Here is a 24541-nt window from a genome sequence, read left to right on the forward strand (position 1 = left end):
AGTTTCCACGTGAAGGTTGGCTTTCTATTATTTATTTTGTTATTGAAGATCAGCCTTAGTCCATGGTGATCTGATAGGATGCATGGGACAATTTCAATATTTTTATATCTGTTGAGGCCTGTTTTGTGACCAATTATGTGGTCAATTTTGGAGAATGTACCATGAGGTGCTGAGAAGAAGGTATATCCTTTTGTTTTAGGATAGAATGTTCTGTAGATATCTGCCAGATCCATTTGATTCATAATTTCTCTTAGTTTCACTGTGTCCCTGTTTAGTTTCTGTTTCCATGATCTGTCCATTGGTGAAAGTGGTGTGTTGAAGTCTCCCACTATTATTGTATGAGGTGCAATGTGTGCTTTGAGATTTACTAAAGTTTCTTTAATGAATGTGGCTGCCTTTGTATTTGGAGCATAGATATTCAGGATTGATAGTTCCTCTTGGAGGATTTTACCTTTGATGAGTATGAAGTGTCCCTCCCTGTCTTTTTTAATGACTTTGGGTTGGAAGTCAATCTTATCAGATATTAGAATGGCTACTCCAGCTTGTTTCTTCATGCCATTTGCTTGGAAAATTGTTTTCCAGCCTTTCATTCTGAGGTAGTGTCTATCCTTTTCTCTGAGATGAGTTTCCTGTAAGCAGCAAAATGTTGGGTCTTGTTTGTGTAGCCAGTTTGTTAGTCTATGTCTTTTTATCGGGGAGTTGAGTCCATTGATATTAAGAGATATTAAGGAAAAGTAATTGTTGTTTCCTGTTATTTTTGATGTTAAAGTTGGCATTTTTTTCTTGTGGCTGTCTTCTTTTAGGTTTGTTGAGGGATTACCTTCTTGTTGTTTCTAGGGCGTGGTTCCTGTCCTTGTATTGGTTTTTTTCTGTTATTATCCTTTGAAGGGCTGGATTCGTGGAGAGATAATGTGTGAATTTGGTTTTGTCATGGAATACTTTGGTTTCTCCATCTATGTTAATTGAGAGTTTGGCTGGGTATAGTAGCCTGGGCTGGAATTTGTGTTCTTTTAGTGTCTGTATAACATCCATCCAGGATCTTCTGGCTTTCATAGTCTCTGGTGAAAAATCTGGTGTAATTCTGATAGGCTTGCCTTTATATGTTACTTGGCCTTTTTCTCTTACTGCTTTTAGTATTCTATCTTTATTTAGAGCATTTGTTGCTCTGATTATTATGTGTCGGGAGGTATTTCTTTTCTGGTCCAGTCTATTTGGAGTTCTGTAGGCTTCTTGTATGTTCATGGGCATCTCTTTCTTTAGATTTGGGAAGTTTTCTTCTATAATTTTGTTGAAGATGTTTGCTTGTCCTTTGAGTTGAAAATCTTCATTCTCATCCACTCCTATTATCCGTAGGTTTGGTCTTCTCATTGTGTCCTGTATTTCTTGGATGTTTTGAGTTAGGATCTTTTTGCATTTTACATTTTCCTTGATTGTTGTGCCGATGTTCTCTATGGAATCTTCTGCACCTGAGATTCTCTCTTCCATCTCTTGTATTCTGTTGCTGATGCTCGTATCTATGGTTCCAGATTTCTTTCCTAGGGTTTCTATCTCCAGTGTTGCCTCATTTTGGGTTTTCTTTATTGTGTCTACTTCCCTTTTTAGGTCTAGTATGGTTTTGTTCATTTCCATCATCTGTTTGGATGTGTTTTCCTGTTTTTCTGTAAGGACTTCTACCTGTTTGATTATGTTATCCTGTTTTTCTTTAAGGATTTGTAACTCTTTAGCAGTGTTCTCCTGCATTTCTTTAAGTGTGTTATTAAAGTCCTTCTTGAAGTCCTCTATCATCATCAGGAGATATGCTTTTAAATCCGTTTCTAGCTTTTCCGGTGTGTTGGGGTGCCCTGGACTGGGCGAAGTGGGGGTGCTGGGTTCTGATGATGGTGAGTGGTCTTGGTTTTTGTTAGTAAGATTATTCCGTTTACCTTTCGCCATCTGGTAATCTCTGGGGTTAGTTGTTATCGTTGTCACTGTTTAAAGATTGGAGCAGAAGCTGTTTTCCACTCACCAGCAGTCTCTAAATCCTGCGGCGGGGGTCGTGGGTAGCTGACGGTACCCCGGTGCTGGTCCAGCTGGAAGAGGCCTGTGGTCCTACTCAGGCCGTTTTTCTGCTTCCCTAACTACTGCAGTCTCTGGTCTTGCGCGCAATTGGATTGGAGCAGAAGCTGTGTTCCACTCTCCAGAAGTCTTAAGATCCAGCAGTCCCTATATTTTGCTGAAAGGACCCAAATATAGCTGTCTCTTGTGAGATGATGCTGGGGCCTAGCAAACACAGGAGTGGATGTTCACAGTCAGCTATTGGATGTATCACAGGGCTCCCAATGGAGAAGCTAGAGAAAGTAACCAAGGAGCTAAAGGGATCTGCAACCCTATGTTGGAACAACATGATGTACTAACCAGAACCCCGGAGCTCTTGTCTCTAGCGGCATATCTATGGAAAGATGGCCTAGTCGGCCATCAATGGAAAGAGAGGCCCATTGGACTTGCAAACTTTATATGCCCCAATATAGGGGAATGCCAGGGCCAAAAGAATGGGAATGGGTGGGTAGGGAAGTGGGGGGCGCTATGGGGGACTTTTGGGATAGCATTGGAAATGTAATTGAGGAAAATATGTAATAAAAATATTAAAAATTAAAAAAAAAAAGAAAAACCAAAAAAAAAAAAAAAAAAAAAAAAGATCCAGCAGTCCCAAAATCTTGCGGCGGGGGTTGTGGGTAGCTGGCGGGTGTCAGGCAACCCTGCGCTCCCGCTACCCCGGCGCTGATCCAGCCGGATGAGGCCTGTGGTCCTACTCAGGCCGGTTTCTGCTTCCCTCGCCAATAACTTTCTTAAGTCACAGGTCAAAGAGTATCAACACTCACCTCAAAAAACAACTTATATAAATACGAGTTTATGCTAACAAGCATTTCAGAATTTTCAGTTTGTTTGAATAATTTACGTGAACAAGTCTGCAGTAGTACCCTAGCAAGAGCCCAAGAGCTGATGAAGACAACCAGAAAACAGATGACACACTCTCTATTTTTCTTAATAATTACTTTATTTAACAAAAATATTTTATATAACTCAGTTTTTCACTCAACTGATTAATACTTATTCATGGTAGCAGCACTGGCATACAGTATTCTATTCCTCTATTCTTAGGCCTAGTACTCCAATAATGTCACAAAAACACTCACATGCACACACACACACACACACACACACACACACACACTATCCAGTGAATATTTTCATATCTTTCCCAAACTCACAGTATGCAACTTGTGATGAAGCTCCTAGTGCGATTGCTTCCCAACAGTCTCTGCAGGAACACTCCTACTGCTGCTGCCTAATCTCAGGGAACAGGCTTGTAACTGTGAGAATGTATTATTCTAGTCAACTTCTTGTACTTTCAGGTACACCTGCACTAAACTCAATTTTCAAAGCATAATTCATACATTTAAGGTATTTAAGATGATCATGTAATAGCTATGAATTTATACATAATTAATAGGTGATCAGGATTTATTCATGCTGTCTATATATTTTAGAAAGATCCCATGGAACTAGCTTTGGTGGCTAAGGGCTTCATCTCCTGAAACTTCTAAAGACTTATTCTTGCTGCTGACAGTGGACAGCACATCAGCCAACATCATCTATTTTTCTCACTTGAAAGTCACATACTCACTTCAGGTTCTCTGTGAGCAGGCATAGAGCTTTTTGGTTATTACTCACTAAATATGGTAAATCTTAAATTGGTAATGAAACCTTTGATGTAGTATATTTGTATTTTCCTTGACTTATTAAATCTCCACAAAGCAGAAGGCAAAGATCACCAGAAATTGATCAAACAAAACTGTTCTAAAATTAAATACTGATATAATGAAGAGGTGAAATGGTTTTTCTAGGAAGAATGTAGTGCTATGGAGTGAGAAGCTCTTGGTCTCTTTTCTTTCAGTCTCTTCAGACAGATGCTTTCAGGGTGCTTAATCTTTTGGTCTGGGTCAATTTAATAATGATGGCTTCTTCACTATTACCAATGTTGATGGGCACACTTTAGGTTTTATTACCTACAACTAAATTTTACAACCTACACTAATGGGAAAGCCGGTAACCGTGACAACTATACTTCCAGTGTCTCCTCTGAACCTGCTCCAGTGTTTTCACATTGGCCTGAGCAGCCCATACCTGAACACTACTACAGACTGCAAGGTTAGTGAGTGTTCAATGTGTCACAGTGTGTCCGATTCTTCTTGGCACTCTATTGTTTTGTAGACTGGATCTGTGACCTTTCTTTTATTCTATAACTTCCTGATTAACATTATATTGGTATAAATTTTGTGATTCTTCAGTTATGGAACTTTCACTGTCATCAAATAAAAATATCTGCTGAACATTTCTAATTTAAATTAAAAGACTCAGATTGGCATGAACACCAATAGCTTCAGCACTCATGAGGCCGAAGTAAAAGAAACATAAATTTGTGAACATCCTGGGCTATATAGCAAGGTCAAGCTGCATCAGCACAAAACAAATGAGCAAAGAACAGTCAGAGCTTGAGGACTTGTAGGTCTCAGTTAAGAGTGTTCCTAGAATGTGCATCATACTTAGATTGACCCTAGCATTACAAACTTTTATCAAATAAAACAAATGACTTTTCTAAGTGCATGCATATGTTAACAACTCAGTGTGCATCCATTGCAACTCTAGTCTTTTTCTGGTGCAGTGAACCCCAGAGAAAGATGCCACTTGGTGAATTAGAAGATGCATCACTTCCTGTGTGTGATAAGCATTTGTAAAGCAGTGGACTGAAGTAGAAAGGTGAATTGCAAAACTTTGGGATAAGAAAAAAAATCATTTTAGATTACCCTCTTTTATCTCATTATGTTATCATTTTTTAAAAAAGATTCATTTTATCTTATTTTATAAACATATATAAATAAGACTTTGTTGCGGTCTTCAGATACACCAAAAGAGGGCATCGGATCCTATTGCAGATGGTTGTGAGTCACGTTTTGGTTGCTGGGAATTGAACTCAGGACCTCTCAAAGAGCAGTCAATGCTCTTAACCACTGAGCCGTTTCTCCAGCTACTTTGATATCATTTTTATAAGGCTCATATATGATACATGTCACATATTTATAAATTGTACATGTATAATTAATAATGAATGATTATACATATATGGTTTGACCATTTGCAAATTTAAACTTTGAATTGACTTACAGTTCTTAGAGTTTGGAGACCAACACTTGAATTAAATATTATCCTGGAGCTTTTAATGTATATATATATATATATATATATATATATATATATATGTGTGTGTGTGTGTGTGTGTGTGTGTTTGTGTGTGTGTGTGTGTGTGTTTCTTGCATGTATGTTTATGCACCACTCACATGCCTGAATCAGAAGAGAATGGATGCCCTGGAACTAGAGTGATAGATAGTAATGGGCCACCAGGTCATTGCTGGGAAAACAAACCCAGGTCCTGTGCAAGAGCAAAAAGTGCTCTTCACACTGGGCTATCTCTTCCGCTCCTGTCCTGGAGCTTTTGAATACAGAACATCACAGTGCAGCTACTGTCAGCTTATGTCAGTGGAAGAATGAGAATTTTGGCTCTGGCAATTGGAATGAACTGATTCCTTTTCTAGACTTAGCAAAAACGATGTAAATGCAAAATGTATGACATAAGGCTTTATACTCCTGGAGAGGTTTTAGTTGAACTCATCACTAACTACTGTGTTATTTCCATACATACATGCATCCATTATATTATATATGTAAATATAATAGTGAACTTGAAAGTATAATTGTATGCCCTCTTTTTACACAAGAATCTGTGTAAGTGTAGTAGTTTTCTCTTTCTCTATTACAAGCTGGTCTTGTTGTACTGGATTAATTTGATAAAATAATGACACGGGCAACCAGGACAAATAACTAACATAGGCATCAAAGGTAAGACTGTTGCAATAAATTATAAAAAGTCTGTGGTTGCTGATGATGTAAAATAGCACTGGGAACATTGTTTTTCTCTCATGAGAAGTAACGTCTTTTAAAACAGTAACGCTAAAACAGAATCACTATCTGGTCATCATTGGTGAGTTCTTCTTTGTCATAATGTGTTGAAATTTGTATGTGTCTTAGCATCACATGTTCTCTTTTACAGGAGGCTCCCAGCTCCATCTCTTCATGGAACATCAAAAGTTAGAGACAGTAATCAAGAATATGTAGCTAATCGATGCCTCAATGTAGGGAATGCCAAAGCCAGGAGGTGGGAGTTGGTGAGTGGGTCGAGGAACACCCTCATATAAGCAGGGAGAGGGAGGATGGAATAGGGGGTCCCGGAGGGGAAACTGAATAGGGGATAACATTTGAAATGTAAGTAAATAAAATATCCAATTAAAAAATAATAAGTATCTAAAAAAGAGTAATGATATAGATATACTAACCAGAGAATCGTAAGTTTGATGTATCTAATATTTTTTTTCAGATATTTGAAATATGCTTCCTCTATGTGCTTAGGATGAATACACTTCCTGATTATGTTTTCATTAAATAATATCCTTTATTTCCAAGCTGGGCTTGGAGCTATGGCCAATATATTTCTTCTTTTTTTCTACACTATGATAATCCTGTGTCACAGATCTAAGCCCATGGACTTGATCTCCTGTCAATTGACCTTCATTCACATAATGATGTTTCTCACTGGAGGGAATGTTTGGCTTACAGATTTACTTGGGTCATTGAACATTGTCAATGACTTCATATGTAAGGCAACTGCTTACATTAACAGAGTGATGAGAGGCCTCTCTATCTGCATCACCTGCCTCCTGAGTGTGTTCCAGGCTGTGATGATCAGTCCCAATACCTCTCTTTTGGCAAAATTTAAACATAAACTAAAAAAATACATGATCTCTTCTTTCTTCTACTTTTGGTCTTTCAATTTGTCATTCAGCATTAACCGGATCATCTATGCTGGTGCTTATACCAACGTGAGTGAGACCAACCAGTTGAAGGTGACTAAATACTGTTCAGTCTTCCCCATGAACTACATTATCAGGGGACTGATTTTAACCATGACAACCTTAAGAGATGTATTTCTTGTAGGAGTCATGCTGATCACAAGTACATACATGGTGATTATCTTGTTCAGACATCAGAGGCAATGCAAGCATCTTCATAGCATCAGCCATCTGAGAGCCTCCCCTGAGAAAAGGGCCACCCAGACCATCTTGCTGCTGGTGGTCTTCTTTGTGGTCATGTACTGGGTGGACTTCATCATCTCATCCTCCTCAGTCCTGTTATGGATGTATGACCCAGTCATCCTGACTGTTCAGAAATTTGTGATGAATGCCTATCCCACAATTACTCCATTGGTACAAATCAGTTCTGATAAGCGAATAAGCATGATGCTAAAATATATGCAAAAATTATGCCACCAGATTTTTTAAAAAGTGTAATTTTCCTCTCATTTAAAAATCAATTTGTTTATTTTATTTGTATGTATCAGTTTTGGACTGGCATGTATGCATGTGTGCATTCCTGGTATTCACAGAGGTGAGAAGAACTCATGCGATCCTCTGGATCTGTAGGTACAGATGTTTGTAAGGTGCATGCTGGTGCAGCACCAGTAATTTTTTCCCTAAGAAACAGAGTTTTCTTAAACTGTTTAATAGTTCAAGCACAAAGCAAGATTCTTTATATGATTTAAATAGAATTTGTAGTATTATGCCTATTCATTCTTTTGACATTTCTGCTAACAAGTAGTATATGCCTCTTAAGTTTATTGTACAACATAAATTCATATTTCCACAGGATTTCCCTTAGTTCCCTCCTTTCGCTCTTTATCATAAACATTCCCTTGATTCCGATGTTACTCAAAAGATTATCCTTGCTGCTAGTAAGTTTTAAAAGATTTTTTTAAAAAATATATTTTAATTTACTCTAAATGATCAAGAATATTATAAATAATTGATTGTAGCTTTATCTCTGGTTCCTAGCTTTAATTTCTATGGTTTCATAATAGTAATGAGTTTAAAGTTTCCAGTTTTACTACTCATTAAGGATTAAGTACTTAGCCAGGCTTGGTGGTGCACACCATTAATCCCAGCACTTGGGAGGCAGAGGCAGGCAGATTTCTGAGTTTGAGGCCAGCCTGGACTACAAAGTTAGTTCCAGGACAGCCAGGGCTATACAGAGAAATCCTGTCTCGAAAAACAAAAACAAACAAACAAACAAACAAAAAAAGAACCAACCAAACAAAAAAGGATTAAGTACTTAATAAGATTTATATGTAATTTTCATTTGCCTGAATATTTTTACTTCAATTATTTCACCCTTACTGACTTATTGATGAATAAAAATTGAGTACATGTACATACATGATGTATGGCATGTTATTTGTGTATGGGTGCGTGCATGTATATGTGTGCATAGATGAAAGGTGTGTGTGCATGTGAACATGGAAGCCTAGAGACAAATTTGGCTTCTTGGGAGCCTTCTTGGCCTGGATTGGGTTGAAGTGTGACAAAGCCTCCAAAATGGCTTTAAAGACTGATGGTCTCTTGCCTTCAAGCTCTCTAACTCAACCGAATGCCTGCTGATAAGTTCCAAAAAATCCTGCAAATGTTCTTGCTTATTTTATAGTTTAAAATCGCTGGTGTCTTTTCTCTGTGCTTTCTTTAAATCCTTATATATCTCTGTGCTTTAACTCTTTATGATTACAGAAACACTAGGGAAACTTAGTTCTTCCTTACTGTTCTGTGCTTCCTCAAGCACTGAAAACTTAACTTTATTACTCCTTATTACTTGTGCTTTAATAAGCATTGATATCTGGAGATTAACACGTGCTGTTTAGCAGCAGGGAATTGAGTAAAAGGATTTATTGCTAGTGCTCCTTTCTCTGGTGAGTCAGCCAGTCTGGCTAAGCTGGGTATCTCTTTGTGAACCACACAGGAAGGAAAGGAAAGGAAAGGAAAGGAAAGGAAAGGAAAGGAAAGGAAAGGAAAGGAAAGGAAAGGAAAGGAAAGGAAAGGAAAGGAAAGGAAAGGAAAGGAAAGGAAAGGAAAGGAAAGGAAAGGAAAAGATGCTTTATAGTAGTCAAATATGCACAGACACATGCATATTCATACCCCCACATACCCCTTGTCAGGGTCTACTGTAAAAATCAACTCCATGACTATTCATGCACACTTACATAAATATATATACCTATGTACATACATATAGACAAATAAACATATACATTTGGATAGATGGATGGATGTATGGATGGGTGGATGGATGGATAGATGGATGTATGGATGGATGGATGGGTGGGGCAGAGCTCCCCAAGTAAAACCATACAAACAACAAATTTATTTCTTTTCTCTAGTCATTTTATACCTTCTTTGACACAAAGTTCTTTTTAAAATTTATTTAATCTTTTGTTTATTTAATTATATACACTCCATATTTTATCCACATCCCATACCTTCTCCCTGCATCCCTGTCTCCATGAGCATGTCCTCAAACCCCACTGCCCACACCTTACCAGACCTCTAAACTCCCTAGGGCCTCCATAATCTTGAGGGTTAAGTGCATCTTCTCTGAATGAACTCAGACCCAGCAGTCTTCTGTAGGATATCTGTTCAGGGCCTCATATCAGATGCTGTATGCTGTCTGGTTGGTGGTCCAGCTTTTGAGAGATCTGGGAAGACCAGGTTAATTGAGACTGTTGATTCTCTTACATGGTCACCCTCCTCTTCAGTCTCTTCCAGCTTTCCCCTAATTTAACCCCTGAGGACATCAGCTTCTGTCCCTTGGTTTGGCACAAATATCTGCATCTGACTCTTTCAGCTGCTTCTTGGGTCTTTTTGAAGGCAGTCACGATAAGTTCCTTTTTGTGAGTGTTCCATAGCCTCAGTAACAGTGTCAAGCCTTGGAGCCAACCCTTTAGCTGGATCCCACTTTGGCCCAGTCACTGGACCTTCTTTTTCTCAGGCTCTACTCATTTTCTATCCCTGCAGTTCTTTCAGACAGGAACAATTATGGGTGAGAGTTTTGACTGTGGGATGGCAACCCATTCCTTACTTGATGCCTTGTCTTTCTGTTTGAGGTGGACTCTACAAGTTCCCTCTGCCCACTGTAGAGCATTTCATCTAAGGTCTCTCTCTTTGAGACCTGATAGTCTCTCATCTCCCAGGTTTCTGGTACATTCTGGGGGATCCCCCCAACATCCTACCTCCCAAGTTGCCTGTTTCCATTCTTTCTGCTGGCTCTCAGGACTTCATTCTTTTCCCCTCATCCAATACCACACCATGTTCATCTCTTCCCCACATTGTCCACTTTCTTTAAAGGTCCTTCCCTCCCTCCCTCCCTCCCTCCCTCCCTCCCTCCCTCCCTCCCTCCCTCCCTCCCTCCCTCCTTCCCCCTTGAGATTGTTTTCTTCTGCCTCCTATGAGGCCTCCTCACTTGGGCCCTTCTGCTTGTTGACCTTTGTGAGTTCTGTTGACTGTATCTTGGGTATTTTTTGGCGAATATCCACTTATTAGTGACTACATACCATGTATTTCCTTTTGTGTCTGAATTACCTTACTCAGAATGATATTTTTCTAGTTCCATTCATTTGCCTGCAAAGCTCAGGATGTCTCTGTTCTAAATAGTTAAGTGGTATTCCACTGTGTAAATGAACTCCATTTTCTGTGTCCATTCTTCTGTCATGGACATCTGGGTTCTTTCCAGTTTCTGACTATCACTAACAAGCCTGTTATGAATACAGTGGAACATGTGGCATGCTGGGGCATCATTTGGGTATATTCCCAAGAATGGTGTTGCTATGTCTTCAGGTAGATCTAGTTCTAATTTTTTGAGGAACCTCCAATCTGATTTCCAGAGTGGTTGTCCCAGTTTGCAATCCCACCAGCAGTGGAGGAGCATTCCTCTTTATCCATATCCTCACCAACATGTGTTGTCACCTGGTTTTTTTTTTATTTTTTTTTATTTATTTTTTTTAAATATTTTTATTACATATTTTCCTCAATTACATTTCCAATGCTATCCCAAAAGTCCCCCATAGCGCCCCCCACTTCCCTACCCACCCATTCCCATTCTTTTGGCCCTGGCATTCCCCTATATTGGGGCATATAAAGTTTGCAAGTCCAATGGGCCTCTCTTTCCATTGATGGCCGACTAGGCCATCTTTCGATACATATGCAGCTAGAGACAAGAGCTCCGGGGTTCTGGTTAGTACATCATGTTGTTCCAACAATAGGGTTGCAGATCCCTTTAGCTCCTTGGGTACGTTCTCTAGCTTCTCCATTGGGAGCCCTGTGATACATCCAATAGCTGACTGTGAACATCCACTCCTGTGTTTGCTAGGCCCCGGCATCGTCTCACAAGAGACAGCTATATTTGGGTCCTTTCAGCAAAATCTTGCTAGTGTATGAAATGGTGTCAGCGTTTAGAAGCTGATTATGGGACGGATCCCTGGATACAGCAGTCTCTAAATGGTCCATCCTTTCATCACAGCTACGAACTTTGTCTCTGTAACTCCTTCCCTGGGTGTTTTGTTCCCAATTTTAAGAAGGTGCACAGTGTCCACACTTTGGTCTTCATTCTTCTTGAGTTTCATGCGTTTATCAAATTGTATCTTATATCTTGGGTATCCTAAGTTTTGGGCTAATATCCACTTATCAATGAATACATATTGTGTGAGTTCTTTTGTGATTGTGTTACTTCACTCAAGATGATGCCCTCCAGGTCCATCCATTTGGCTAGGAATTTCATAAATTCATTCTTTTTAATAGCTGAGTAGTACTCCATTGTGTAAATGTACCATAATTCCTGTATCCATTCCTCTGTTGAGGGACATCTGGGTTCTTTCCAGCTTCTGGCTATTATAAATAGGGCTGCTATGAACATAGTGGAGCATGTGTCCTTTTTACCGGTTGGGACATCTTCTGGATATATGCCCAGGAGAGGTATTGCTGGATCCTCCGGTAGTACTATGTCCAATTTTCTGAGGAACCGCCAGACTGATTTCCAGCGTGGTTGTACAAGCTTGCAATCCCACCAACAATGGAGGAGTGTTCCTCTTTCTCCACATCCTCGCCAGCATCTGCTGTCACCTGAATTTTTGATCTTAGCCATTCTGACTGGTGTGAGGTGGAATCTCAGGGTTGTTTTGATTTGCATTTCCCTGATGATTAAGGATGTTGAACATTTTTTCAGGTGTTTCTCTGCCATTCGGTATTCCTCAGGTGAGAATTCTTTGTTCAGTTCTGAGCCCCATTTTTTAATGGGGTTATTTGACTTTCTGGAGTCCACCTTCTTGAGTTCTTTATATATATTGGATATTAGTCCCTTATCTGATTTAGGATAGGTGAAGATCCTTTCCCAATCTGTTGGTGGTTTTTTTGTCTTATTGATGGTGTCTTTAGCCTTGCAGAAGCTTTGTAGTTTCATGAGGTCCCACTTGTCAATTCTCAATCTTACAGCACAAGCCATTACTGTTCTATTCAGGAATTTTTCCCCTGTGCCCATATCTTCAAGGCTTTTCCCCACTTTCTCCTCTATAAGTTTCAGTGTCTCTGGTTTTATGTGAAGTTCCTTGATCCACTTAGACTTGACCTCAGTACAAGGAGATAGGAATGGATCGATTCGCATTCTTCTACATGTTAACAACCAGTTGTGCCAGCACCATTTGTTGAAAATGCTGTCTTTCTTCCACTGGATGTTTTTAGCTCCCTTGTCGAAGATCAAGTGACCATAGGTGTGTGGATTCATTTCTGGGTCTTCAATTCTATTCCATTGGTCTATTTGTCTGTCACTATACCAGTACCATGCAGTTTTTATCACAATTGCTCTGTAGGAGAGCTTTAGGTCCGGCATGGTGATTCCACCAGAGGTTCTTTTATCCTTGAGAAGAGTTTTTGCTATCCTAGGTTTTTTGTTATTCCAGATGAATTTGCAGATTGCACTTTCTAATTCGGTGAAGAATTGAGTTGGAATTTTGATGGGGATTGCATTGAATCTGTAGATTGCTTTTGGCTAGATAGCCATTTTTACAATGTTGATCCTGCCAATCCATGAGCATGGGAGATCTTTCCATCTTCTGAGATCTTCTAGAATTTCTTTCTTCAGAGACTTGAAGTTTTTATTATACAGATCATTCACTTCCTTAGTTAGAGTCACGCCAAGATATTTTATATTATTTGTGACTATTGAGAAGGGTGTTGTTTCCCTAATTTCTTTCTCAGCCTGTTTATTCTTTGTGTAGAGAAAGGCCATTGATTTGTTTGAGTTAATTTTATATCCAGCTACTTCACCGAAGCTGTTTATCAGGCTTAGGAGTTCTCTGGTGGAATTTTTAGGGTCACTTATATATACTATCATATCATCTGCAAAAAGTGATATTTTGACTTCATCTTTTCCAATTTGTATCCCTTTGATCTCCTTTTGTTGTCGAATTGCTCTGGCTAGGACTTCAAGTACAATGTTGAATAGGTATGGAGAAAGTGGACAGCCTTGTCTAGTCCCTGATTTTAGAGGGATTGCTTCAAGCTTCTCACCATTTACTTTGATGTTGGCTACTGGTTTGCTGTAGATTGCTTTTATCATGTTTAGGTATGGGCCTTGAATTCCTGATCTTTCCAAGACTTTTATCATGAATGGGTGTTGGATCTTGTCAAATGCTTTTTCCACATCTAACGAGATGACCATGTGGTTTTTGTCTTTGAGTTTGTTTATATACTGGATTACGTTGATGGATTTCCGTATATTGAACCATCCCTGCATCCCTGGGATGAAACCTACTTGGTCCGGATGGATGATTGTTTTGATGTGTTCTTGGATTCGGTTAGCAAGAACTTTATTGAGGATTTTTGCATCAATATTCATAAGGGATATTGGTCTGAAGTTTTCTATCTTTGTTGGGTCTTTTTGTGGTTTAGGTATCAGAGTAATTGTGGCTTCATAGAATGAGTTGGGTAGAGTACCTTCTGTTTCTATTTTGTGGAATAGTTTGTGAAGAACTGGGATTAGATCTTCTTTGAAGGTCTGATAGAACTCTGCACTAAACCCATCTGGTCCTGGGCTTTTTTTAGTTGGGAGACTATTAATGACTGCTTCTATTTATTTGGGGGATATAGGGCTGTTTAGATCATTAACCTGATCTTGATTCAACTTTGGTACCTGGTATCTGTCTAGGAACTTCTCCATTTCATCCAGGTTCTCCAGTTTTGTTGAGTATAACCTTTGGTAGAAGGATCTGATGGTGTTTTGGATGTCTTCAGGATCTGTTGTTATGTCTCCTTTTTCATTTCTGATTTTGTTAATTAGGATGCTTTCCCTGTGCCCTCTAGTGAGTCTGGCTAAGGGTTTATCTATCTTGTTGATTTTCTCAAAGAACCAGCTCCTTGATTGGTTGATTCTTTGAATAGTTTTTCTTGTTTCCACTTGGTTGATTTCACCCCTGAGTTTGATTATTTCCTGCCGTCTACTCCTCTTGGGTGAATTTGCTTCCTTTTGTTCTAGTGCTTTTAGGTGTGTTGTCAAGCTGCTAATGTGTGCTCTCTCTAGTTTCCTTTTGGAGGCACTCAGAGCTATGAGTTTTCCTCTTAAAAATGCTTTCATTGCGTCCCATAAGTTTGGGTATGTTGTGGCTTCATTTTTATTGAACTCTAAAAAGTCCTTAATTTCTTTCTTTATTCCTTCCTTGACCAAGGTATCATTGAGAAGAGTGTTGTTCAGTTTCCACGTGAAGGTTGGCTTTCTATTATTTATTTTGTTATTGAAGATCAGCCTTAGTCCATGGTGATCTGATAGGATGCATGGGACAATTTCAATATTTTTATATCTGTTGAGGCCTGTTTTGTGACCAATTATGTGGTCAATTTTGGAGAATGTACCATGAGGTGCTGAGAAGAAGGTATATCCTTTTGTTTTAGGATAGAATGTTCTGTAGATATCTGCCAGATCCATTTGATTCATAATTTCTCTTAGTTTCACTGTGTCCCTGTTTAGTTTCTGTTTCCATGATCTGTCCATTGGTGAAAGTGGTGTGTTGAAGTCTCCCACTATTATTGTATGAGGTGCAATGTGTGCTTTGAGATTTACTAAAGTTTCTTTAATGAATGTGGCTGCCTTTGTATTTGGAGCATAGATATTCAGGATTGATAGTTCCTCTTGGAGGATTTTACCTTTGATGAGTATGAAGTGTCCCTCCCTGTCTTTTTTAATGACTTTGGGTTGGAAGTCAATCTTATCAGATATTAGAATGGCTACTCCAGCTTGTTTCTTCATGCCATTTGCTTGGAAAATTGTTTTCCAGCCTTTCATTCTGAGGTAGTGTCTATCCTTTTCTCTGAGATGAGTTTCCTGTAAGCAGCAAAATGTTGGGTCTTGTTTGTGTAGCCAGTTTGTTAGTCTATGTCTTTTTATCGGGGAGTTGAGTCCATTGATATTAAGAGATATTAAGGAAAAGTAATTGTTGTTTCCTGTTATTTTTGATGTTAAAGTTGGCATTTTTTTCTTGTGGCTGTCTTCTTTTAGGTTTGTTGAGGGATTACCTTCTTGTTGTTTCTAGGGCGTGGTTCCTGTCCTTGTATTGGTTTTTTTCTGTTATTATCCTTTGAAGGGCTGGATTCGTGGAGAGATAATGTGTGAATTTGGTTTTGTCATGGAATACTTTGGTTTCTCCATCTATGTTAATTGAGAGTTTGGCTGGGTATAGTAGCCTGGGCTGGAATTTGTGTTCTTTTAGTGTCTGTATAACATCCATCCAGGATCTTCTGGCTTTCATAGTCTCTGGTGAAAAATCTGGTGTAATTCTGATAGGCTTGCCTTTATATGTTACTTGGCCTTTTTCTCTTACTGCTTTTAGTATTCTATCTTTATTTAGAGCATTTGTTGCTCTGATTATTATGTGTCGGGAGGTATTTCTTTTCTGGTCCAGTCTATTTGGAGTTCTGTAGGCTTCTTGTATGTTCATGGGCATCTCTTTCTTTAGATTTGGGAAGTTTTCTTCTATAATTTTGTTGAAGATGTTTGCTTGTCCTTTGAGTTGAAAATCTTCATTCTCATCCACTCCTATTATCCGTAGGTTTGGTCTTCTCATTGTGTCCTGTATTTCTTGGATGTTTTGAGTTAGGATCTTTTTGCATTTTACATTTTCCTTGATTGTTGTGCCGATGTTCTCTATGGAATCTTCTGCACCTGAGATTCTCTCTTCCATCTCTTGTATTCTGTTGCTGATGCTCGTATCTATGGTTCCAGATTTCTTTCCTAGGGTTTCTATCTCCAGTGTTGCCTCATTTTGGGTTTTCTTTATTGTGTCTACTTCCCTTTTTAGGTCTAGTATGGTTTTGTTCATTTCCATCATCTGTTTGGATGTGTTTTCCTGTTTTTCTGTAAGGACTTCTACCTGTTTGATTATGTTATCCTGTTTTTCTTTAAGGATTTGTAACTCTTTAGCAGTGTTCTCCTGCATTTCTTTAAGTGTGTTATTAAAGTCCTTCTTGAAGTCCTCTATCATCATCAGGAGATATGCTTTTAAATCCGTTTCTAGCTTTTCCGGTGTGTTGGGGTGCCCTGGACTGGGCGAAGTGGGGGTGCTGGGTTCTGATGATGGTGAGTGGTCTTGGTTTTTGTTAGTAAGATTATTCCGTTTACCTTTCGCCATCTGGTAATCTCTGGGGTTAGTTGTTATCGTTGTCACTGTTTAAAGATTGGAGCAGAAGCTGTTTTCCACTCACCAGCAGTCTCTAAATCCTGCGGCGGGGGTCGTGGGTAGCTGACGGTACCCCGGTGCTGGTCCAGCTGGAAGAGGCCTGTGGTCCTACTCAGGCCGTTTTTCTGCTTCCCTAACTACTGCAGTCTCTGGTCTTGCGCGCAATTGGATTGGAGCAGAAGCTGTGTTCCACTCTCCAGAAGTCTTAAGATCCAGCAGTCCCTATATTTTGCTGAAAGGACCCAAATATAGCTGTCTCTTGTGAGATGATGCTGGGGCCTAGCAAACACAGGAGTGGATGTTCACAGTCAGCTATTGGATGTATCACAGGGCTCCCAATGGAGAAGCTAGAGAAAGTAACCAAGGAGCTAAAGGGATCTGCAACCCTATGTTGGAACAACATGATGTACTAACCAGAACCCCGGAGCTCTTGTCTCTAGCGGCATATCTATGGAAAGATGGCCTAGTCGGCCATCAATGGAAAGAGAGGCCCATTGGACTTGCAAACTTTATATGCCCCAATATAGGGGAATGCCAGGGCCAAAAGAATGGGAATGGGTGGGTAGGGAAGTGGGGGGCGCTATGGGGGACTTTTGGGATAGCATTGGAAATGTAATTGAGGAAAATATGTAATAAAAATATTAAAAATTAAAAAAAAAAGAAAAACCAAAAAAAAAAAAAAAAGATCCAGCAGTCCCAAAATCTTGCGGCGGGGGTTGTGGGTAGCTGGCGGGTGTCAGGCAACCCTGCGCTCCCGCTACCCCGGCGCTGATCCAGCCGGATGAGGCCTGTGGTCCTACTCAGGCCGGTTTCTGCTTCCCTCGCCAATAACTTTCTTAAGTCACAGGTCAAAGAGTATCAACACTCACCTCAAAAAACAACTTATATAAATACGAGTTTATGCTAACAAGCATTTCAGAATTTTCAGTTTGTTTGAATAATTTACGTGAACAAGTCTGCAGTAGTACCCTAGCAAGAGCCCAAGAGCTGATGAAGACAACCAGAAAACAGATGACACACTCTCTATTTTTCTTAATAATTACTTTATTTAACAAAAATATTTTATATAACTCAGTTTTTCACTCAACTGATTAATACTTATTCATGGTAGCAGCACTGGCATACAGTATTCTATTCCTCTATTCTTAGGCCTAGTACTCCAATAATGTCACAAAAACACTCACATGCACACACACACACACACACACACACACACACACACTATCCAGTGAATATTTTCATATCTTTCCCAAACTCACAGTATGCAACTTGTGATGAAGCTCCTAGTGCGATTGCTTCCCAACAGTCTCTGCAGGAACACTCCTACTGCTGCTGCCTAATCTCAGGGAACAGGCTTGTAACTGTGAGAATGTATTATTCTAGTCAACTTCTTGTACTTTCAGGTACACCTGCACTAAACTCAATTTTCAAAGCATAATTCATACATTTAAGGTATTTAAGATGATCATGTAATAGCTATGAATTTATACATAATTAATAGGTGATCAGGATTTATTCATGCTGTCTATATATTTTAGAAAGATCCCATGGAACTAGCTTTGGTGGCTAAGGGCTTCATCTCCTGAAACTTCTAAAGACTTATTCTTGCTGCTGACAGTGGACAGCACATCAGCCAACATCATCTATTTTTCTCACTTGAAAGTCACATACTCACTTCAGGTTCTCTGTGAGCAGGCATAGAGCTTTTTGGTTATTACTCACTAAATATGGTAAATCTTAAATTGGTAATGAAACCTTTGATGTAGTATATTTGTATTTTCCTTGACTTATTAAATCTCCACAAAGCAGAAGGCAAAGATCACCAGAAATTGATCAAACAAAACTGTTCTAAAATTAAATACTGATATAATGAAGAGGTGAAATGGTTTTTCTAGGAAGAATGTAGTGCTATGGAGTGAGAAGCTCTTGGTCTCTTTTCTTTCAGTCTCTTCAGACAGATGCTTTCAGGGTGCTTAATCTTTTGGTCTGGGTCAATTTAATAATGATGGCTTCTTCACTATTACCAATGTTGATGGGCACACTTTAGGTTTTATTACCTACAACTAAATTTTACAACCTACACTAATGGGAAAGCCGGTAACCGTGACAACTATACTTCCAGTGTCTCCTCTGAACCTGCTCCAGTGTTTTCACATTGGCCTGAGCAGCCCATACCTGAACACTACTACAGACTGCAAGGTTAGTGAGTGTTCAATGTGTCACAGTGTGTCCGATTCTTCTTGGCACTCTATTGTTTTGTAGACTGGATCTGTGACCTTTCTTTTATTCTATAACTTCCTGATTAACATTATATTGGTATAAATTTTGTGATTCTTCAGTTATGGAACTTTCACTGTCATCAAATAAAAATATCTGCTGAACATTTCTAATTTAAATTAAAAGACTCAGATTGGCATGAACACCAATAGCTTCAGCACTCATGAGGCCGAAGTAAAAGAAACATAAATTTGTGAACATCCTGGGCTATATAGCAAGGTCAAGCTGCATCAGCACAAAACAAATGAGCAAAGAACAGTCAGAGCTTGAGGACTTGTAGGTCTCAGTTAAGAGTGTTCCTAGAATGTGCATCATACTTAGATTGACCCTAGCATTACAAACTTTTATCAAATAAAACAAATGACTTTTCTAAGTGCATGCATATGTTAACAACTCAGTGTGCATCCATTGCAACTCTAGTCTTTTTCTGGTGCAGTGAACCCCAGAGAAAGATGCCACTTGGTGAATTAGAAGATGCATCACTTCCTGTGTGTGATAAGCATTTGTAAAGCAGTGGACTGAAGTAGAAAGGTGAATTGCAAAACTTTGGGATAAGAAAAAAAATCATTTTAGATTACCCTCTTTTATCTCATTATGTTATCATTTTTTAAAAAAAGATTCATTTTATCTTATTTTATAAACATATATAAATAAGACTTTGTTGCGGTCTTCAGATACACCAAAAGAGGGCATCGGATCCTATTGCAGATGGTTGTGAGTCACGTTTTGGTTGCTGGGAATTGAACTCAGGACCTCTCAAAGAGCAGTCAATGCTCTTAACCACTGAGCCGTTTCTCCAGCTACTTTGATATCATATTTATAAGGCTCATATATGATACATGTCACATATTTATAAATTGTACATGTATAATTAATAATGAATGATTATACATATATGGTTTGACCATTTGCAAATTTAAACTTTGAATTGACTTACAGTTCTTAGAGTTTGGAGACCAACACTTGAATTAAATATTATCCTGGAGCTTTTAATGTATATATATATATGTGTGTGTGTGTGTGTGTGTTTGTGTGTGTGTGTGTGTGTGTGTTTCTTGCATGTATGTTTATGCACCACTCACATGCCTGAATCAGAAGAGAATGGATGCCCTGGAACTAGAGTGATAGATAGTAATGGGCCACCAGGTCATTGCTGGGAAAACAAACCCAGGTCCTGTGCAAGAGCAAAAAGTGCTCTTCACACTGGGCTATCTCTTCCGCTCCTGTCCTGGAGCTTTTGAATACAGAACATCACAGTGCAGCTACTGTCAGCTTATGTCAGTGGAAGAATGAGAATTTTGGCTCTGGCAATTGGAATGAACTGATTCCTTTTCTAGACTTAGCAAAAACGATGTAAATGCAAAATGTATGACATAAGGCTTTATACTCCTGGAGAGGTTTTAGTTGAACTCATCACTAACTACTGTGTTATTTCCATACATACATGCATCCATTATATTATATATGTAAATATAATAGTGAACTTGAAAGTATAATTGTATGCCCTCTTTTTACACAAGAATCTGTGTAAGTGTAGTAGTTTTCTCTTTCTCTATTACAAGCTGGTCTTGTTGTACTGGATTAATTTGATAAAATAATGACACGGGCAACCAGGACAAATAACTAACATAGGCATCAAAGGTAAGACTGTTGCAATAAATTATAAAAAGTCTGTGGTTGCTGATGATGTAAAATAGCACTGGGAACATTGTTTTTCTCTCATGAGAAGTAACGTCTTTTAAAACAGTAACGCTAAAACAGAATCACTATCTGGTCATCATTGGTGAGTTCTTCTTTGTCATAATGTGTTGAAATTTGTATGTGTCTTAGCATCACATGTTCTCTTTTACAGGAGGCTCCCAGCTCCATCTCTTCATGGAACATCAAAAGTTAGAGACAGTAATCAAGAATATGTAGCTAATCGATGCCTCAATGTAGGGAATGCCAAAGCCAGGAGGTGGGAGTTGGTGAGTGGGTCGAGGAACACCCTCATATAAGCAGGGAGAGGGAGGATGGAATAGGGGGTCCCGGAGGGGAAACTGAATAGGGGATAACATTTGAAATGTAAGTAAATAAAATATCCAATTAAAAAATAATAAGTATCTAAAAAAGAGTAATGATATAGATATACTAACCAGAGAATCGTAAGTTTGATGTATCTAATATTTTTTTTCAGATATTTGAAATATGCTTCCTCTATGTGCTTAGGATGAATACACTTCCTGATTATGTTTTCATTAAATAATATCCTTTATTTCCAAGCTGGGCTTGGAGCTATGGCCAATATATTTCTTCTTTTTTTCTACACTATGATAATCCTGTGTCACAGATCTAAGCCCATGGACTTGATCTCCTGTCAATTGACCTTCATTCACATAATGATGTTTCTCACTGGAGGGAATGTTTGGCTTACAGATTTACTTGGGTCATTGAACATTGTCAATGACTTCATATGTAAGGCAACTGCTTACATTAACAGAGTGATGAGAGGCCTCTCTATCTGCATCACCTGCCTCCTGAGTGTGTTCCAGGCTGTGATGATCAGTCCCAATACCTCTCTTTTGGCAAAATTTAAACATAAACTAAAAAAATACATGATCTCTTCTTTCTTCTACTTTTGGTCTTTCAATTTGTCATTCAGCATTAACCGGATCATCTATGCTGGTGCTTATACCAACGTGAGTGAGACCAACCAGTTGAAGGTGACTAAATACTGTTCAGTCTTCCCCATGAACTACATTATCAGGGGACTGATTTTAACCATGACAACCTTAAGAGATGTATTTCTTGTAGGAGTCATGCTGATCACAAGTACATACATGGTGATTATCTTGTTCAGACATCAGAGGCAATGCAAGCATCTTCATAGCATCAGCCATCTGAGAGCCTCCCCTGAGAAAAGGGCCACCCAGACCATCTTGCTGCTGGTGGTCTTCTTTGTGGTCATGTACTGGGTGGACTTCATCATCTCATCCTCCTCAGTCCTGTTATGGATGTATGACCCAGTCATCCTGACTGTTCAGAAATTTGTGATGAATGCCTATCCCACAATTACTCCATTGGTACAAATCAGTTCTGATAAGCGAATAAGCATGATGCTAAAATATATGCAAAAATTATGCCACCAGATTTTTTAAAAAGTGTAATTTTCCTCTCATTTAAAAATCAATTTGTTTATTTTATTTGTATGTATCAGTTTTGGACTGGCATGTATGCATGTGTGCATTCCTGGTATTCACAGAGGTGAGAAGAACTCATGCGATCCTCTGGATCTGTAGGTACAGATGTTTGTAAGGTGCATGCTGGTGCAGCACCAGTAATTTTTTCCCTAAGAAACAGAGTTTTCTTAAACTGTTTAATAGTTCAAGCACAAAGCAAGATTCTTTATATGATTTAAATAGAATTTGTAGTATTATGCCTATTCATTCTTTTGACATTTCTGCTAACAAGTAGTATATGCCTCTTAAGTTTATTGTACAACATAAATTCATATTTCCACAGGATTTCCCTTAGTTCCCTCCTTTCGCTCTTTATCATAAACATTCCCTTGATTCCGATGTTACTCAAAAGATTATCCTTGCTGCTAGTAAGTTTTAAAAGATTTTTTTAAAAAATATATTTTAATTTACTCTAAATGATCAAGAATATTATAAATAATTGATTGTAGCTTTATCTCTGGTTCCTAGCTTTAATTTCTATGGTTTCATAATAGTAATGAGTTTAAAGTTTCCAGTTTTACTACTCATTAAGGATTAAGTACTTAGCCAGGCTTGGTGGTGCACACCATTAATCCCAGCACTTGGGAGGCAGAGGCAGGCAGATTTCTGAGTTTGAGGCCAGCCTGGACTACAAAGTTAGTTCCAGGACAGCCAGGGCTATACAGAGAAATCCTGTCTCGAAAAACAAAAACAAACAAACAAACAAACAAAAAAAGAACCAACCAAACAAAAAAGGATTAAGTACTTAATAAGATTTATATGTAATTTTCATTTGCCTGAATATTTTTACTTCAATTATTTCACCCTTACTGACTTATTGATGAATAAAAATTGAGTACATGTACATACATGATGTATGGCATGTTATTTGTGTATGGGTGCGTGCATGTATATGTGTGCATAGATGAAAGGTGTGTGTGCATGTGAACATGGAAGCCTAGAGACAAATTTGGCTTCTTGGGAGCCTTCTTGGCCTGGATTGGGTTGAAGTGTGACAAAGCCTCCAAAATGGCTTTAAAGACTGATGGTCTCTTGCCTTCAAGCTCTCTAACTCAACCGAATGCCTGCTGATAAGTTCCAAAAAATCCTGCAAATGTTCTTGCTTATTTTATAGTTTAAAATCGCTGGTGTCTTTTCTCTGTGCTTTCTTTAAATCCTTATATATCTCTGTGCTTTAACTCTTTATGATTACAGAAACACTAGGGAAACTTAGTTCTTCCTTACTGTTCTGTGCTTCCTCAAGCACTGAAAACTTAACTTTATTACTCCTTATTACTTGTGCTTTAATAAGCATTGATATCTGGAGATTAACACGTGCTGTTTAGCAGCAGGGAATTGAGTAAAAGGATTTATTGCTAGTGCTCCTTTCTCTGGTGAGTCAGCCAGTCTGGCTAAGCTGGGTATCTCTTTGTGAACCACACAGGAAGGAAAGGAAAGGAAAGGAAAGGAAAGGAAAGGAAAGGAAAGGAAAGGAAAGGAAAGGAAAGGAAAGGAAAGGAAAGGAAAGGAAAGGAAAGGAAAGGAAAGGAAAGGAAAGGAAAGGAAAGGAAAGGAAAGGAAAGGAAAGGAAAAGATGCTTTATAGTAGTCAAATATGCACAGACACATGCATATTCATACCCCCACATACCCCTTGTCAGGGTCTACTGTAAAAATCAACTCCATGACTATTCATGCACACTTACATAAATATATATACCTATGTACATACATATAGACAAATAAACATATACATTTGGATAGATGGATGGATGTATGGATGGGTGGATGGATGGATAGATGGATGTATGGATGGATGGATGGGTGGGGCAGAGCTCCCCAAGTAAAACCATACAAACAACAAATTTATTTCTTTTCTCTAGTCATTTTATACCTTCTTTGACACAAAGTTCTTTTTAAAATTTATTTAATCTTTTGTTTATTTAATTATATACACTCCATATTTTATCCACATCCCATACCTTCTCCCTGCATCCCTGTCTCCATGAGCATGTCCTCAAACCCCACTGCCCACACCTTACCAGACCTCTAAACTCCCTAGGGCCTCCATAATCTTGAGGGTTAAGTGCATCTTCTCTGAATGAACTCAGACCCAGCAGTCTTCTGTAGGATATCTGTTCAGGGCCTCATATCAGATGCTGTATGCTGTCTGGTTGGTGGTCCAGCTTTTGAGAGATCTGGGAAGACCAGGTTAATTGAGACTGTTGATTCTCTTACATGGTCACCCTCCTCTTCAGTCTCTTCCAGCTTTCCCCTAATTTAACCCCTGAGGACATCAGCTTCTGTCCCTTGGTTTGGCACAAATATCTGCATCTGACTCTTTCAGCTGCTTCTTGGGTCTTTTTGAAGGCAGTCACGAT

At 38.8% G+C, this 24541-nt stretch overlaps 2 protein-coding genes across 2 annotated transcripts; both read left to right on the forward strand.

Annotated features, from left to right (window-relative positions):
• The first annotated feature begins 6517 nt into the window (after positions 1–6517).
• Positions 6518–7618, forward strand: LOC147003965 (vomeronasal type-1 receptor 90-like). Its single transcript, XM_085839674.1, has one exon. It carries the CDS (start codon positions 6522–6524, stop codon positions 7428–7430), a length of 909 nt encoding a protein of 302 aa, XP_085695800.1. The 5' UTR covers positions 6518–6521; the 3' UTR covers positions 7431–7618.
• A 13570-nt stretch (positions 7619–21188) lies between these two features.
• Positions 21189–22289, forward strand: LOC147003966 (vomeronasal type-1 receptor 90-like). The gene has a single exon (XM_085839675.1). The coding sequence runs from the start codon at positions 21193–21195 to the stop codon at positions 22099–22101; it is 909 nt and encodes a 302-aa protein (XP_085695801.1). The 5' UTR covers positions 21189–21192; the 3' UTR covers positions 22102–22289.
• The last annotated feature ends 2252 nt before the right edge of the window (positions 22290–24541 follow it).

Source organism: Mus caroli, unplaced genomic scaffold (assembly GCF_978045245.1).
Source record: "Mus caroli unplaced genomic scaffold, Mus_caroli_1 scaffold_7, whole genome shotgun sequence".
NCBI classification, from domain to species: Eukaryota; Metazoa; Chordata; class Mammalia; order Rodentia; family Muridae; genus Mus; species Mus caroli.